At 37.1% G+C, this 17,494-nt stretch overlaps 1 protein-coding gene across 1 annotated transcript in view; it reads right to left on the reverse strand.

Annotated features, from left to right (window-relative positions):
• RYR3 (ryanodine receptor 3) overlaps nt 1-17,494 on the reverse strand; it is a 633,352-nt gene that overhangs the window by 219,675 nt on the left and 396,183 nt on the right. The window contains exons 39-41 of the mRNA XM_036736677.1: nt 6,589-6,862; nt 4,505-4,619; nt 1,619-1,748 (exon numbers count right to left, since the gene is read on the reverse strand). Of these exons, the coding sequence (XP_036592572.1) occupies nt 1,619-1,748; nt 4,505-4,619; nt 6,589-6,862 (519 nt within the window). The remainder of the gene's footprint in view (nt 1-1,618; nt 1,749-4,504; nt 4,620-6,588; nt 6,863-17,494) is intronic.

A 17,494-nucleotide genomic window follows, 5' to 3' on the forward strand; every position in this document is an offset into this window, starting at 1 on the left:
AGAAGCAACACAACATTGTCCTAATGGCTTCTGTAGGTGGAGGAGAATAACAGTTTTATTGGAATCTAGGTTAATGGTCTATTTCCTATCAAAGGGAGTCATGCTCTATTTGTCTGAGAATGGCAATTTGTCTCAGAACGGCAATTTGAATAGGATTTTGGAGGTTGAAATAAGCCAAAATTGGGAAGCGGGAGGTTGGCACTCATTCTTCTTCCTTTTCATCATCTTAAGCTGAACAAGGGGGAAAATGTATGATTCAATCACTGTAAATAAGAATGCTTTTACTGATATAAAGGGTCCCCATTGTTTAAAGCTTTTCCCCCAGCAGGAAATTTCATAGAAATTCCATTCAGTGATCACCATTATTGTCCCCATTTTACAGACACTGAAACTGAGAAATGGAGATGTCACTCTTGGTATAGTTGGAGAATGGCAGCAATCAAGTATCCTGTATCCTAATATATCATTTGACCCTTAAGTCCCACTTAATTTTGGAGAATATAGTGTTGTTGCTTTCCATATTTAAAAATTTCCCAAAGTTTTTGGTTTGTTTTGCTTTATTCTTAGACCAAAAGAAATGAGAAAATAATTTCTGTCTCTAGTAAATAATGTCAGATAAAATCATACTGCAAACTAATACAGGACAGTGGTGTTTTAGGAAGAAAATGCTGAATTAATAATGCATTTGCTAAACATAAATTTGAATTACATATGTATATGCAATCATGTATATGTATAAACAATAAATTTGATTTATATCATCTCATGGAAGTAACTCCTCAGAGGTTGTGCCAGTGGAGCATAAACTTTGGCAGGTTCCACTATATTGAAAAGGTTTCAAATAAAGATCATTAATAGACTATATGTCTAACATTCAAGGACCTGCCCAACTAAATTTGGAGAAGCTCATTCAGCAACAGTTATAATGGTGAATGAACCACAGTAACTCATGAAGACCATCTGTTAAGGTATTATTAATGGGTTATCATCTGTGTTGGTAGGAGTCCCTATACCAATGAAATCATGCATCCTTGAAATAATGAAGTATATAAAACGAATTAAAATATGCTATCATTTATATGTGAAAATTGTTTGAGACACTGCTTTCCAACAGAAGTGATGGATTTACCAAGGTCCAATCACACCCTCTCTCTATTCCAGGGTGACTAATAACTAATAGCATGCATTTGTAAGCTGGCAGGATGGGGATAGAAATGTATTCCATGACCATGGAACAGAGAAAAGGCTATCTTGTCAACTGACTGAACTCTTCACACTGTCATTGTTATCATCATGCTTTAATCAATTGAGTAGGACATGCCATACATGTACTGCCCTGACTGGACAACTCTTAAGACATGTGTCATTGGTCCCAAAGGGGATGGGTTGAAATAGGAAGAATGCATTGATGCAGATCTTTCTCTAATTCAAGAAAAATAATATGTAGCATCAGTAACCTCATGTTTGAATAGGAAGTGAAAAGTGCACATACAAACAGAAAAAGAAAGGATACATTTATATTTTCTTTTAGATCATGAATAATCTCTCCTTTAAAAAATACAAGACATTGTTACTTTATTGCTTCTACAGTGAGACTTGAAGCTCTAACATTACATACCTAGGCCAACACTGCTATTTTCAAGTAGGTAGCTTAGATGCTCAAACATGGCTTTTTGATTTTGCCTGCTGATTCGGCAAAAATAGCAAAGGAATCGGCAACAGCTAGCAACCATCTTTGGAAAAGCAATCTGAAAAGTGAATCAAAGAAAGGAATTAATCAGTATCTGCTAGAGGTTGTCACCAAATCTGCTCAAAAAACACTGACCATAAATAATCTAAGAAATAGCTCTTACAAACAGAAAGTAGCTCAGAGATGTATCCTTATGTTCTCATCCCTTCCCTGTGATTTACATCCACTCCAGAGAGAATCAGGTAAGTCGTTTATCCAGATGAGGGCTATTAGAGCTGAGAGCTAAATATAGTTTTTAGAAGCATCTTCTCTCCAAAGGAAATCCAAACCAAACATTTTTTGTCTAGCCCAGCTGCCCTCTTATTCCCCAGAGATGATGTGATATGGTATAGCTGTAGTGTTTTTCCTAGCTAGAAATAAAGTACGAATGCATTCTAAAGGAAGTTTTAGGGAGAGTAGGAGAAGAGGTGGTAAGCAATTGTGCTCATATTCAAGAATATAAGACATCAGAGTAAAGTTTGTGAAAATTAACAAGCTATTCACTGTGTACTATGCCTTTCACTGACTTATGAGGCCTTTTCACTTTTTCAGCCAATAATAAAATATACCCTTCTGTCAGTAATTATGGTACTTAGAATCTATACTGTGAAATTCAGGAATGGGCTATAAGTGGTCTTGTCTGTTTGCTTTTGCTTCATATATATTATTATTAATCTCATATTTCCAAAGAGACTGACTTGAGCACTTATAGTTTTATATGCCATACATTATGCTCTTTTAACCAGAAGCTTTTTATAATGAGTAGATACTCAAATGTTTATTGATTGTGGGTTTCAGGTCTGAGTTCCCTTCACTAGTTTTCCTCAAAGGGCCTTGGGAAGACCAGAATAGCTGACTGGGCCTTGCTTTCCCCCTTTGAAATTAAGGATGAAGTACTTCAAGAATGAACAAGTTACTAACCCCAATAGGCTGACATTAAGACAGACTGCTCCAGAGAACATTAAAGGCATTTTCTAAGGAGCTTACTAGAAAGATCAGGCTTCTGAGAGATGGAGTAAGACTAGCTGAAGTGGAGTACTATAATAGCAATTTAGATCTGAAGATCTTTCCCACCCATTAATAGGCCATGTGACCTGCTTACTTCACAGGAAGCCTAAGTTGCAAGTGGTGGGAGGAGCTTGCTGAGAGGAAAAGGAAGTTGTGTTACAGGAAATGCTGAGAGAACCCTTCTGGCTGTTAACAACAGTTAGAGCTGAGGGAGAGAGAGCTAACCTGTGATAGCTGTTCATCGTTTGGTGGGAAGGCCCCAGCAGGGGGCAGAGAGGTTTTGGGATGGCGAGGCTGCATGCTACGATATTATGTATCAAATACTTTGCTGCTGTGATGGATTGGGCAGATGGTTTATGGGATATGGCTCTCTGGTGTCTGAATAAATGGTTCTTCTACCTTTTATGTGGAGAGTCTTGTATGTTTTGTGATACAGAACCACATAGGCATTTTGACAATTATCATCTATATTGTTATTATTGCCTTACTGATACAAGTACTAAGTTTAGCATCTGCCTAGTTTTTAATTCCTCGCTCTCTAGAGATTTTGTATAGGATATTACCAATCACTGGAAGCCTGACACCCCTGAATGCTGGTCTGGGAAATTTGCTTTGTCTACTAAGTAGAGGCTGCCTAACCCTACTGAGAATCCGAGCTGAGTAGTACTGTATACTCATTTCCTTCTACAAGAGAAACAGATTTTCTTGATGCTCCTTCTAACTGCGTGGCACTCACCAGGCAGTTGGCCATAGAGTCTGATTTCATTAGAAATGCTAGACATATCAGAGATGTACATAATCCAGGTGCAATGGGACCTGGAATCATCAAGATCTCTTTCAAACAGTCAAGAAACTAAACTAAGAAGAAGTAGAGGTTGAGAAGAGTCAGTCTACAGAGGAGGAAAAGCAAACATTAGCAAGCTGATCTAGCACAGCGATGTGGCTAAGGAAGTTCTTTGGGCTTTCATAGATTCTCTAGACCCTTCAATATCTATGTCAGTGTTTTCTATATGGTATACATTTAATAATTTTTTGCTGAGGTGGAACTGAATTAAATAGTCAGGCTAGTAGCAATTGTACATGATTATGCCATGATCTCTGCTTTAGCCAGGTATCATTGAGTTCTCTACCTGCCATTATACCCAAATTTTGTAAAGTTAGAATAACTGAGACAATAGCTAAAAGGCTGTCATCAAAATAAAAAAAAACTATGGCAGCTAAACTGGGGATAGGAGAAAGAGGCAAGTAGCACTGGAGCATGACAATCTTGAGAACTAGAACTTTCTCTCCCTTACTCTAAGGCTAAATAGAAGCAACACATAAAAGTAAAGAGAAATAGAACTGCTTTCTCATTGGTTGCTTTGGCTAATTCTGGTCCATTCCATGGTAGCAGTGATTCTTTTTTAAGCCTGTGAATCTTTTCCTGATAGAGTAGTGTAGCTTTAGGGACCTGTTATTTCTGGGTATTTTCTCTGTGTATATCTATGTTTATCTGTGTTGTGTGTCCTTAGGGACTCTCAGTATGCTAAGCAGGACATGCTACAAGTTGCATATGTTCAAATAACAATGAAAGTTTTGCAGAGATCAATCTGTATCACATTAGTGTTAGCTAAGTTCTTGACAACACTTTCTGAGACTTTCCCTATTCTCTCAGAGATGCTTTTGTCAGAGTTTGAGGAAATTGACATTGTGTTAATTCTGGGGACATCCATTTCACTGCTCTCTATCATGAGGCAAATGATGACAAAACTCTCCTTGTAACAATACCTGAGATTTCTCTCCTCCAAGAACATTCACCATCACCTCCATTACAGTCTCATGCATGCCCAGGACTCTCATGAGGTTGGGATGCTGGTAAAAAACTTTGTTGTTCATTATATCCCTAGGATAAAGAGTAGAAAAGAGCTTTACTTTCTCACTTTACCATCAATACTGTTGTGTTATACTATACCAAGCATCTGTGTTCACTGAAAGGCCTGTAGGTACAAAAGACTGCGAATCATTTCATTCTACTGAGCTACCTGGGATAGTGAAAGTACAACTCTGACTTTACAAATGAAACAGAGGTTCGCTAATGTAATTTGCTAGAGGTCACACAGTAAGAGTCAGAATTGGAATCTGAGCCCAGGTTTCTTGATCCAAGTTGTGTTCTTTTCATTATACCATGCTGCATTTTGGCATAATTTGACATTAAAAACCAAAATTCATAAAGAGGCATGGGTGAATTGCAGCCTTTTAATCTTTAGATTATTCATGAGACACTGGGCTGCTGTTTCTCTTCCCTCCTACCCTCTTTTTTTAAAAAACAGAAGAATTGATAATGACAGTGGTAAAGCCGGTGAATGGCTGGTAGGAGACGCTGCTTTGGCAGGAGGAAGGGCTGCTTCTGAATTTTATCTCTTCTCTTAGTCATCCCCTACACATCAATAGTTGTCCCTGATCCCTATTCCAACATCATGTCTGGCTAGGATATTATGCTTTTTTTTTTTTCCTAAGGATTCTCTGAGACCTTTCTGGACTCTGACTTGGAGTGTAGGCTGCACCTGGAAGCTATTGATGGAGTACAATGAGAAAAGGCTTGAATTGGGTTTTGACTCTGACTGTTCCATGAATTAGCTGTGTGAATGTGGGAAAATAATTTATCTCTTACAACTTCAGTTTCCTCATTTGTAAAACAAGGAGATGAGATCATTTCTAAAGTCCTGTTCATTATTTATATTTCATGAATCTCTATGAAATACAGGGGCAGTTAGTGTTTACTGAGCAGCTAGGTAGTAGACTAGATAGAGCACCGGGTTTAGAATCAGGAAGACTCATCTTCATGAGTCCAAATCTGGCCTCCCACACTTAGTAGCTATGTGACCCTGGGCAAATCACTTAACCTTATTTGCCTCGTTTCCTCATATGTAAAATGGGATGGATAAGGAAATGGCAAACCACTTTAGAATCCCTGCCAAGGAAACCCCAAATGGGGTCAGGAAGAGTCAGACACAACTGAAAACAAATAGTAATTGCTGTTGCTGGAGAAAGTGTCCTTGGAACTGATCCTGATGATTCAAAGAATATTTTTGGAAACACAGAGGGGTTATTTTAACTGACAAATTATCCCAATGAGTCAGTTTCTTAAAAGACCTCTCAATAATAAAAAATAATCTGAATACTAAAATCTCACTTTTCATTTTCTGATTTGGAGTATTTCTCTATCCTCAAAATACTGACAGGTTCCAAAAGCTATTTTTATTGAAGTCAAACTTAATAATAATAATAGCTAGCATTTTGCGAAGCATTTTACATATGTTATTTCGTCTGATTCTCAAAACAACCATGTGAGGTAGGTGCTGCTGTTATCCCCATTTTATAGACAAGGAAGTGGAGGTAGACAGAGGTTAAATGACTTGCCCAGGGACACACAGCTAATGTCTGACACAGGATTGGAACTCAGGTGTTTTTGACTCCAAGTCCAAAAGCACTACATCACCTGCTTCTCTTGGCTTTACTATGAGTTTTCTTTGGGTTTCTTTCAACAACATACCTGAACTAGGGCCACGTTTCCATGGCCCAGTGGGTTACTTTACTTGAGGTACCACATATCCAATTATGTTGCATGTACTCATTCCAAATGAAGATGGAAATATGGAACCACTAATAACCCCTTCAATGATCTCAATGAAGAACATCCTGATATGACAACTGCAGATGGTACACCCCAAGTAGGAACTAAATAAACTCTTCTTTATCCATTTATAACACCCTTGAATAGGAACCGAATCAAGCTCCTCATAGTCAATTACACATTACTGGCCCAAAATATTATTTAGGAATGTAAAAATATTTATCTGGGAGTTACATACCCTAGTCCATTAATCATAAGCAATTCTTCTTCCTTCCCCATCCTCACACTGAGGAGGGAGCGAATCTGGCCCAAGGCAGCTAGCAGGTTGATAGTATCCTCTATGGAAGCATGGCTAATTGTATAAGTCTTCTTCATGGCTTGCAGAAGCTCTCCAATGCTGTCATACTGCCGACGGAGAAGATTGAACATTATCCGAACAAGCTCTGGGTCTTGGATTTGATCTTCTTGAGCCCAGCACACCATAGTCTGAGAGATAAGTTCCTTCAGGGTTGCTGAAAAAGCAACAAGAATTGACACAATTATTGTGTAAGTTCAGAAAGAACTTGTCATCTGCTTCTTTCAGAGCGAATTACCACATATATCATTGGTTAGCTATGGCTACTTTCAGGCTCCATTTTACAAGTAAAATAACAGGCGTAGAGAACTAGAGGCTTAAGGTTACAGTTAAGCACCAAGGAGATTAATAATCCTTAATAGAAAATATTAAATAAAATTGCTTCTAATCAATCAAAACTTTATTAAACATCTACTATGTACCAGGCATTATGTTAGGCAAGTACGACAAAAAGATGAAACAGTCCCTGCTTTCATGTAATTTAGATTGTACAAACATATGAGTATATGTGTGTGTGTGTATGTGTGTGTGTGTGTGTGTGTGTGTGTGTGACTCATGAAAGGGATAATATAGGTGGTGATACTTGAGCTTCATTTTGAAAGGAATTCTAAGAGGTAGAGGTGAGGTAAAAATGCATTGTTGGATCGGAGGATAGTTTGTGCAAAGGCAATGAGATGAGATATGGAATGTCATCTGTAAAAATAGTAAGAAGGAAGGTGTGGATAGACTGAAAAGTATATAAAGGGGAAAGATGTGTAACATGCTTGGCATGGTAGATTGGACCTAGGTTCTGAATGTTTTTAAAAGGCAGAACTATATTGTTAGATTCTAGAGGCAATGGTAAGCCATTGGAGCTTACTAAGTAGGGGAGTAATATGTTCAGACTTGTGATTTAGGAATATTATTCTGGCAGTAGTGTGGACGATGAATTGGAGGAAGGAGAGATTTGAAGTAGGGTACTCAATTAGGAGGTTATTGCAATAGTCCATGTGAGAGGTGATAGGTTCTTTCTTAACTAGGATGGTGTCATGGGAGAGAAAGGATCAAACATGAGCGATGTGGTGCCCGCAATGGCATGTATAGGTATATGTGGTGTGAGGGAAAGGTAAGGAGTCAAAGATGACCCCACAATTATAAATTATAAAGTTGGGCTCCTGGAAAGATTGTTGTACCTTCAAAAGAAATGGGGAAGTTCAAAAGAAGGATGGATTTTGGTGGAAGGATTAAAGGTTCTATTTTAGACATGTTAAATTTTAGATAACTATGGAAGATTCAGTTTGAAATACCCAACAGCTGGAGATATGAGTGTAGAGCTCAGGAAAGAGACCAGGGATGAATATGTGTGTATGAGTGTATGTGTGTGTATTTATGTATGTGTGTGTATATAAATATGCACTCCTCTCTCAGTGACTTCATCAGCTCTCATTGTTTCTGTTATCATTTCTACATAGCTAACTCTGAGATTTATACATATCTATATGTCCACATGTACCTGACAGAAGTATGAGCTCATCAATTTGCAGTTCCTTCTAATGGTACAGATCACAAGTTATCAATGCTGGCTCGTCCTGTGCAATTCTTATCCCTGCCTCTTCTAAGTTTGCTGCAGCAGGTCCCTAAAGTACTAGAAGGCTTCTTTCCTTTCTTCTGACTTTGCAAGGGTATTGTACTCTCACCATCTGATCATCTCGCCTTCTTTTCCTACCATACAAATGATAACATTTTAATCTCCTGATCTTTGAAGTATCTATTGGTTATGTGTTGCAGCCTGCTTGCACCCACTCTACTCCTTTCCATTGACCTCTGTAATATTCACTTAATTCTTCAGAGACATTTATATTCCTTTTGCTGCCATACAGAAAGATAGTATCAAAAAGTTGGGCCTTTGCTTTCATGGAAAACTTGGAGGGGGGGAGGGTCAGTTAAAAAAAATCTTCATAATTTCCTGAATGCAATCAAGTCCAAAGTCCTCTACTTGTTCAATTCTGGTTTGTTGTCTCTATGTACTATCTATTATATATGTGTGTGTATATACATATATACACATACAAACATGCATATATACATATATGTATATGTTGATGGACAAAATGTGCATATTGGTGGATATGAATTTTTCTTTTTGATATTAGGAAGCATTTGTTTCTTTATATTTGTATATTTATATTTATAAATAGATAATATTTATATATTTATAATACATTCATCCATTTGGAAGTTACCTATGTAGAGATGATAAATGAACTAATGGGAGCTGATAAGGTCATGAAGAGAGTATAAAAATATTAGAGAAGAGGGTCTAAGATGGAGTCTTAGGATATGTTCACAGTTTGGGGGAGTGGTATAGATGGTAATTCAAAGGAGAGATCAGAAAGGGAGGAGGTAAACTAAGTAAGAAGAATATCATGAAATCCCAGAGAAGAGAGATTATCTAGGAGGAAAAGATGATCAAAAGTGTCAAATGCTGCAGAGACGTGACAAAGCATGAGAAATGAGAAAAAGTCATTAAATTTAGCAATTAAAAGGCTATTGGTAATTTTATAGAGGGAAATTTCAGTTAAGTGATGAGGTTAGAAGACATATTGCAAGGGGTCAAAGAGTACAATGAAAGGAAGAAGATATAAGAAGCAGAGAAAAATTTTCTAGGAATGTGGCTGTGAAAACAAGGAGAGCTATAGAATGATAGGTTGAAGAGGTGGTAAGCCAAGTGAGGGTTTTTTAAGGACAGAGGATACCTGGGTAGGTTTTTAGATATCAGGGGAGGAACCCATAGATAGAGAAAGAGAGTTAAAAGGGGAATGAGAAGGAGAAGTAAAGGGAGAAAGAGAGAAAACGACTGCCAAGGAAGGGAGGCAATGAAATGGAAGGGACGGCCTGGATGAGGAAAAAGGCTACCTCTTTATTAGAGATTAGAATAAGTGAGGAGAAAATGGAGGAGTCAGGTCAGCAGCATTTTGAAAGCAGAGAAAGGGAGAAGAAGGACCTCATGAAAAATGACCTTTATTGTCTCATTAAAGTATGAAGTAAAGTCTTCTGCTAAGGGACAGGGAATGAGTGGTGAGACTTGAAGAGAGAAAAGAAATTCTAAAATATCTGCCGTTGGAAGTGCAACTGAAAATTAGATATGGAACAGTAAAAAGATATCCTCGCAGCAGTGAGGTGCCAGTTGCAATCAGAAAACAAATGTGTTGTACTCCACTGCAAAGGTTTCATCGCATTCATTCAAATAAACTTCAATACACTATATTTTCAAGGATAGGTGCATGCTTAGGGACATATTTTTTGAATGACTTAATCTGACCCTCCATCAAACAAATGACTGAGTTTTAAGCAATATTTCAGCAAGAAAATTGCACAACGAATATCAGTGGATTTAAGTAGTACAGAGACAAACTACAGATGGACAAGGAATAACTTCCTAAGGTTATGCAAAAGGGAAATAGCTGCCTCATGTAGTAATGAATTTCTCATCCCAGGAGATTTTAAAGGCAGAGGCTAGAAAACCACTTGTTGAGATTACTGTACAGGAAATTCGAGTCCATATTGGACTAGAGATAATATCAGAAGTCCTTTCCAACTCTGAAGTTCTATGTCTCTACTAACATTGTAGCTGCTGTGTTAAACCAGAACTCCAGAGACCATACTAAGTTACTCCCTGGGACCAAGCCTCTTTACCCCAGACATTTTCTACGCTGATGCGCCTTGCTCAAAACATCCCTTCCTTGTTTACACCTCTTGTTTTCAGAGCTATAATCAAATCATCACTAGCATGACCTTTGGAAATAGTGTGTTGGTGGGATTACCCTACAATTTCCATCATTATTTGATGACTTATCAGACCAAAACTTGCTTCCCTGGCCATAACTTTTTTCTATATATATTGTCTTCCCCATTAAGTTTCTTGAATGCAGAAAGCTTCTTGAATCCTCTAGTGTTTAGAACTATGCTTGGCACATAGTAAATGATTAATAAATACTTATTCATTCATGCACTGTAGGACTACCAAATACAAGAACTTTTTCCTATATGAAGAAATATAGGATAGTCTGTAACTTTTCTAATACACTTAAATAATTTGCCATGGGAAACTCTGATTTCTGAGGGATATCTAATTTAAGAGCATCTTGCAAAGGTCTACATCCTCTAGCACTCAACTACAGTCCTTGAACACCCATGATTAGGATCATTTTTCCAGGTAACAACATGTCTAGGAGTCTCCAGTTAAAATGCTAATATTTCTGATAACTATTATCAGCCTTTAATATCTTAGGGTGCAAATGAACCCATCACAGCTAATTGAATGCTAAAAAGAATGGGACAACGAGCAGTTAAGTTTTCATTAAAGCATGACAGATGACACAGTTCCACTAAAAGAGAAGCCAAGTGGCAGGATGAGGGCACTGGGTCCTTGGAATGATGGCAGAAAGGAAGGGGAAGAGAAGAAAGTTATAAGGGTAATTCGAAGGAACTCCAAAACAAATATTTTCATTATTTTGCCTAAATATTCCCATGAAGTAAAGAAGAGGCTGAGATTCCTGATTTAAATTTAGGGTCACAGGACACAGAATGCTAAAGGTGACTTCATTAAAATCATACAGTGAGTAGCAACCTAGGAATGAGTACAGATCTAGGGTATCTGTACTATGTACTCTATCTAGTGGCCTATTTTTTACCTACATAATACCATATGTAGCAGATGTCTGCTCTAGATAAATCTTAGCTCATCACAAGAACATAAAAATAGGACTCTACTAGAGCTCTGAAAGACATTTAGATGCAAAAGGATTAATTTAATCTCCTGATGTGTATATCAATATGGTAGGTGTTTTATGGTTCAGATTAAGGGCAGGAACTAAAAAACTAGCAAAAATACAACCAAATTAAAGGAAAACAGTTAAAGAAAGGATGCCAAGTATGGCTGAATAAGAGGGAGGAGGGATTACTGACTGTCTGTCAAGCTTGATTATCTAAGCTTTCTGGGAAGTTATTAAGGGAACAGATTTATTTGTTTCTGGGAGACTGTTCCCAAAGAGTCAACTATAACAGGGTCCTGCTTCAAAGCCAAAACATTAGATAAATCAAGTTCTTTTTCACTTCAAAAGAACAATGATCAATGACCTATGGTCTCTTCCAAAAGTGAGGGGAAGGCTGGAAATAGAAATCTTGTATTCCATAAGAATTGTGTTTAGTTGCAAAGACTGTACATTTTTCTTCTGAAGCCTAGATATCACTTGAAAGGAAAACTGCAGCTCTCAAATAAGATGTCTGAATGCATGGATGGCAGTGGTACATTATTACAGGCTTGCATACTTAAAGGAATGGTTGAACTAGATCATTTCAGAGCTCTTTAACCATTGTGATAGAATGCCTAGGTGCCGTGAAAAGGTGAGCAGCTATATTGAACCTAAGTTCAAATCCTTCCTCTGTCACTGTGTGTCCATTACAGAACTATTCTTGCCTTATTTGAGCCTCAATTTCCTCATCTGCAAAATGGGGGCAATAATGATTGTATTCCTTATGTCACAGAGTTATGAGGAAGGCATTTTACAAATTGCCTTCCTCATAACTCTGCCTAAGTGATACATAGATATAAGCTATTATTATTTCATCTCAAAGGCCATACTATAAAATTCTTTATAATATGACAACTCTCAGTCCTCAAAGGCTTGGTTAGCAGAGAACAAGTTTTGGTAGATTCAATCAAAAGCTAAAAAAGGGTAGGGCTAGTGATGAACTGTGCTGTCAAAAAACCAACTTATTAAGTTTGGAGAGGCTCTTTACATAAAGACTGGTGACTAAGTGATTACTCTTCTTTTGGCTACAACAATTTATAAAACTGTCTACTAAGATACTTATTAGGACTAATCTATTCTTTGATAAACCCAGAGACTCCAGATTCTTGGATAAGAACTTACTAATTGGCAAAAACTCCTGGGATAACTGGAAAATACTTTGGCAGAAAGTAGGCATAGACCAGTATCTCATACTCTATACCAAGATTAGGTCAAAATGGGTACATCATTTATACATAAAAGGGTGACACCATAAGAAAATTAGGAGACCAAGGAATAGTTTACCTGTCAGATCTATGGAGAAGAGAAAAATTTGTGACCAAACAAGAGAGAGAAAACATTATGAAATACAAAATGGATGATTTTGATTACATCAAATTAAAAAGCTTTTGCACAAACAAAACCAATGCAACCAAGATAAGAAGGAAAGCAGAAATCTGGGAAACAATTTTTACAGCCAGTGTTTTTGATTAAGGCCTCATCTCTCAAATATATAGAAAACTGAATCAAATTTATAAGAATACAAGTCACTATCCAACTGATAAATGGTCAAAGGATATAAACAGGCAATTTTCAGATGAAGAAATGAAAGCTATCTATATTCCTATGAAAAAATATTCTAAATCACTATGGATTAGAGAAATGTAAATTAAAACAATTCTGAGGTACCACCTCATACCTGTTGGATTGGCTAATATGTCAAAAAAGGAAAATGATAAATGTTGGAGAAAATGTGGGAAAATTGGAACACTAATGCATTGCCGAAGTCATCAACTGATCTAGCCATTCTGGAGAACAATTTGGAACTATGCCCAAAGGGCTATAAAACTGTGCATACCCTTTGATCTAACAATACAACTACTAGGTCTGTATCCCAAAGAGATCATGAAAAAGGGAAAAGGACCCACATGTACAAAATATTTATAGTAGTTCTTTTTGTGATGGCAAAGAATTGGAAATTGTGGGGATGCCCATCGGTTAGGGAATGGCTAAACAAGTTGTGGTATATGAATGTAATGGAATACCATTGCTCTCTAAGAAATGATGAGCAGGTGGATTTCAGAAAAACCTGGACTTACATGAACTGATGCTGAGTGAAGTGAGGAGAATCAGGAGAACATTGTATACAGTGATGGTAACATTGCGGAATGATCAAATATAATAGACTTAGCTCTTCTCAGCAATACAATAATTCAAGACAATTCCAAAAGACTCATGTAGGGAAATGCTATCCACATCTAGAGAAAGAACTATGGAGTCTGAATGCAGATTGAAGCATAGTATTTTCCTTTTTTTGTTTTTGTTTCCTCTTTCTTGTGGTTTTCCCCTTTTGTTCTGATTATTCTTTTCCAATATGACTAATGTGCAAATATGTTTAACATGATTGTACAAATATGCTATATTGTACGTGATTGTACATATATGCTATGCTATATAATATATACTATATTGCTTGCTGTCGGGAAAAGGGGGGCAGAAGGGAGGGAGGGAGAAAAATTTGTAACATGAAATCTTACAAAACTGAAAGATAAAAAATATCTTTACATGTAATTGGAAAAAAATACTATTAAGCACAAAAAAGATACTTATTAGGATACTAAGAAATTAAATCAGTGACAGGACTACCCACACTGATGAATTCATGATTCATTTGAAATAATACAATTGCTTGACAATGAGCATTACTTCATGATATTCAGTAGCTCCCTATTAACTTTATGATGACATAACAACTCAGGCTGTAGAAGGTGGTTCTTGAGTTGACTCTGAAAGGAAATGAGAAACTCTATGAAGTAGAAGTAAAGAGGGAGGGCATTCCAGAAATGGGGAATAGTCAGAATATAAGCCCCCAATAGGATATAAACTCTATGAGGGTGGGGACTACCAGGGACTTCCACTTTTATATCACCAAGGTCCACTACACAGCAGCTACTTAAAAATGTTTGCAAGTAGAACTGAATTAAATAAAGAGATTGTATCTTTCTCTGTCCTAGGGAAATCTATCAGGAAACTTAAACAGAATCAAGAGGAAGGAAGGTAAATAATACCGCTCTTGTTAACCTACCTGTGCTACCTCTACTACTTCAAGAGCCTGCAGGATGGTGCCACTAGAAAACCCAGACATCACCCAGGCCTGCTTCAGCTGCCTCAGCCTGATCAGGTTATGGCTGCCATTGGGCTGGGCCCAGGAGCTACAGACTACACTCTTCCAGGTGCATAGAAGCAGCAGCACTCATGTGTATGAAACTTTTGATGTGTTTCCCTTTCTGACTAGCTCTGACTTTCTGGAATTCTACATCATGCTTCATTCATGTTCTTTAACCCTGAAACGTCTTTGAACATCTAGAGCCTCCTTACCCTACAACATCAATTTCCCCCAAAACAATCTTCTCACCCTGGAATATCTATTCACCATGCTGGCCCCCATATCTCATTGGTGAGCTTCTCACGGAGCCTCCATTTTGGGAAGGGACCCAGTCCAGCTAACCCTTCATTCTCCTCCTTTGGTTCTTTCTGGATTTTGACACTACGGCCCCCTTGGAAACCTCCCTCACTCCCCCTCCTTTTCAAGCTCCCTTATATGGATTGTCTTCCCTCATTAGAATATGAAGTCTTTAAAGTCAGGGACAGACTTTGTTCTTCCTTGTCTTTGTATCCCCTGGGCTTAGCATAGTGCCTGGCACATTGTAAGTACTTAATAAATGCCTATTGCTTTGCCTTGTCTTGCTCCCAGTCCTGGCTGCTTTCTTTGCAGTGGTTACCTCTGCTTAGGTTTCTATCTCTCAGATATCTGCCCAGGTTTCTATCTCTCAGATATCTATCTATCTATCTATCTATCTATCTATCTATCTATCTATCTATCTATCTATCTATCTATGACTTCTTACAGCTTAGGGTTCTGAAGCTCCAACAGTCAGTGCTCTATTTCTCCTATCATGAGTTGAGTTCTTCAAGAAGATCTGGATTAAGTGAATTGACTTTTAAAGACTACCATGAGATGACCTACTATTCTTCTTTCTAGTATTACTATTATTCCTGATTCATACAAGAGACTGCTCACACCTCATAAAAGGGTCTTTTATAACTAGTTTGATGCTGGGGTTTTTCAATGATTAAGTCCTAGGCTTTTATTTTTCTTATTTAACATTTTATTTTTTTCCCCAATTACATGTAAAAACAATTTTAACATTCTTTTTTTTCTTCAAATTTTGAGTTCCAAATTATCTCCCTGGCCCCCCTTCCCACCTTGTGAGAAGGCAATTTGACATAGGTATATACGTGTCAACATACATTTAATATACATGTGTAGTCATGTGAAACACATTTCCATATGCTATTCTGTGAAAGAAAACAACATAGACCAAAAAAACCCCTAAGAAAAATAAAGAAAAAGTATCTTTTGATTTGCATTCAGGTTCTACCAGTCCTTTCTCTGGAGACGGACAGCACCTTTCATCATAAGTCTTACAGAACTCTCTTGGATTATTGTATTGCTAAGAATAGCTAAGTAATTCATAATAGATCATCATACATGCTGTTACTGTGTACCATGTTCTGGTTCTGCTCATTTCACTTTGAATCAATTCATTTAAGTCTTTCTAGGTTTTTGTGAGCACATCTTGCAGATTTTTCTGAGAGCATCTTGCTCATAATTTCTTCAAGCATAATAGTATTCCATAACAATCATATACAACAACTTGTTCAGCTATTTCCCAATTGATGGACATTCCCTCAATTTCTTTTATTATTTCTTCTTTTTAAAATTACTTATTGTTTTTTTATTTTTTCCCACGTAAAAGTATTCTTTCCAATTACACATACAGTCTTCAACATTCACTTTTATAAGATTTTGAGTTCCAATTTTTTTTCTCCCTCTCTCCCCTCCCCACTCCCCATCCACTCAATTTCCAATTCTTTGCCACCACTAAAAGGTCTGCTATAAATATTTTTGTACACATAAGTCCTTTTCATTTTTTATTTTTTTATCTCTTTGGTTTGCTTGATCAAAGGATATGCATAGTTGTATAGCTCTTTGGGCAGAGTTTCAAACTGCTTCACAGAATGGTTGAATCAGTATACAACTTCACTTACAGTACATTAGTGTTTTAATTTTCCCACATCCCCTCCAACATTAGTCATTTTCCTTTTCTGTCACATTAGACAATCTGAGAGGTGTGAGGTAGTAGCTCAGAGTTGTTTTAATTTGCATTTCTCTAATCAACAGTGATTTAGGGCATTTTTTTTCATATGACTATAGAAAGCTTTGATAACTTTTATCTTTGACCATTTATCAATTGAAGAATGGCTCTTATTTCTATAATTTGACTCACTTTTCTGTATGTTTGAGAAATGAAGCCAGCAGAGAAACTCACTGTAAAAGCTTTTTTTCATAGCAAGGATTACCAACTGTGTATTTCCCTCCATCTTATTTTCCTCTTATTTATCCTACACTCTCTCTCTCCTTTCACCCTGTCCATTCTACAAGGTGTTTTGCTTCTGACTTTTACCTTCCCCAAAGTGCTCTCACTTCTATCAACTCTGTCGGTCCCCCAGTTTCTCTTATCCCCTTCCCCTACTTTCCTGTATGGTAAGATAGATTTCTATACCCATATAAGTGTGTATATTATTCCCTCTTTGAGCCAATACTGATGAGAGTAAGGTTCATGTGCTCCCCTCCCCTCTTTCCCATTTTCTCCTCCACTATAAAATGTCTTTCAGGCCTCTTTTAAGTCAGATATTTTATACCATTCTACCTTTCCCTTTCCCCTTCTCCCAGTATATTCTTCTTTCTCATGTCTTAATTTTATTTTTTAGATAACCATCAATTACATTCAACTCACACATTTGCTTTCTGTCTGTGTACTCCTTCTAACTGCCCTAATAATGATAAAGTTTTTAGGAGTTAAAATATCCCTTCATCTTGTAGGAATATAAATAGTTTAACTTTATTGAATCCCTTGTAATTTCTCTTTCCTGTTTACCTTTTGTAACAACAA

This window comes from Trichosurus vulpecula, chromosome 8 (genome assembly GCF_011100635.1).
Source record: "Trichosurus vulpecula isolate mTriVul1 chromosome 8, mTriVul1.pri, whole genome shotgun sequence".
Lineage (NCBI taxonomy): Eukaryota > Metazoa > Chordata > Mammalia > Diprotodontia > Phalangeridae > Trichosurus > Trichosurus vulpecula.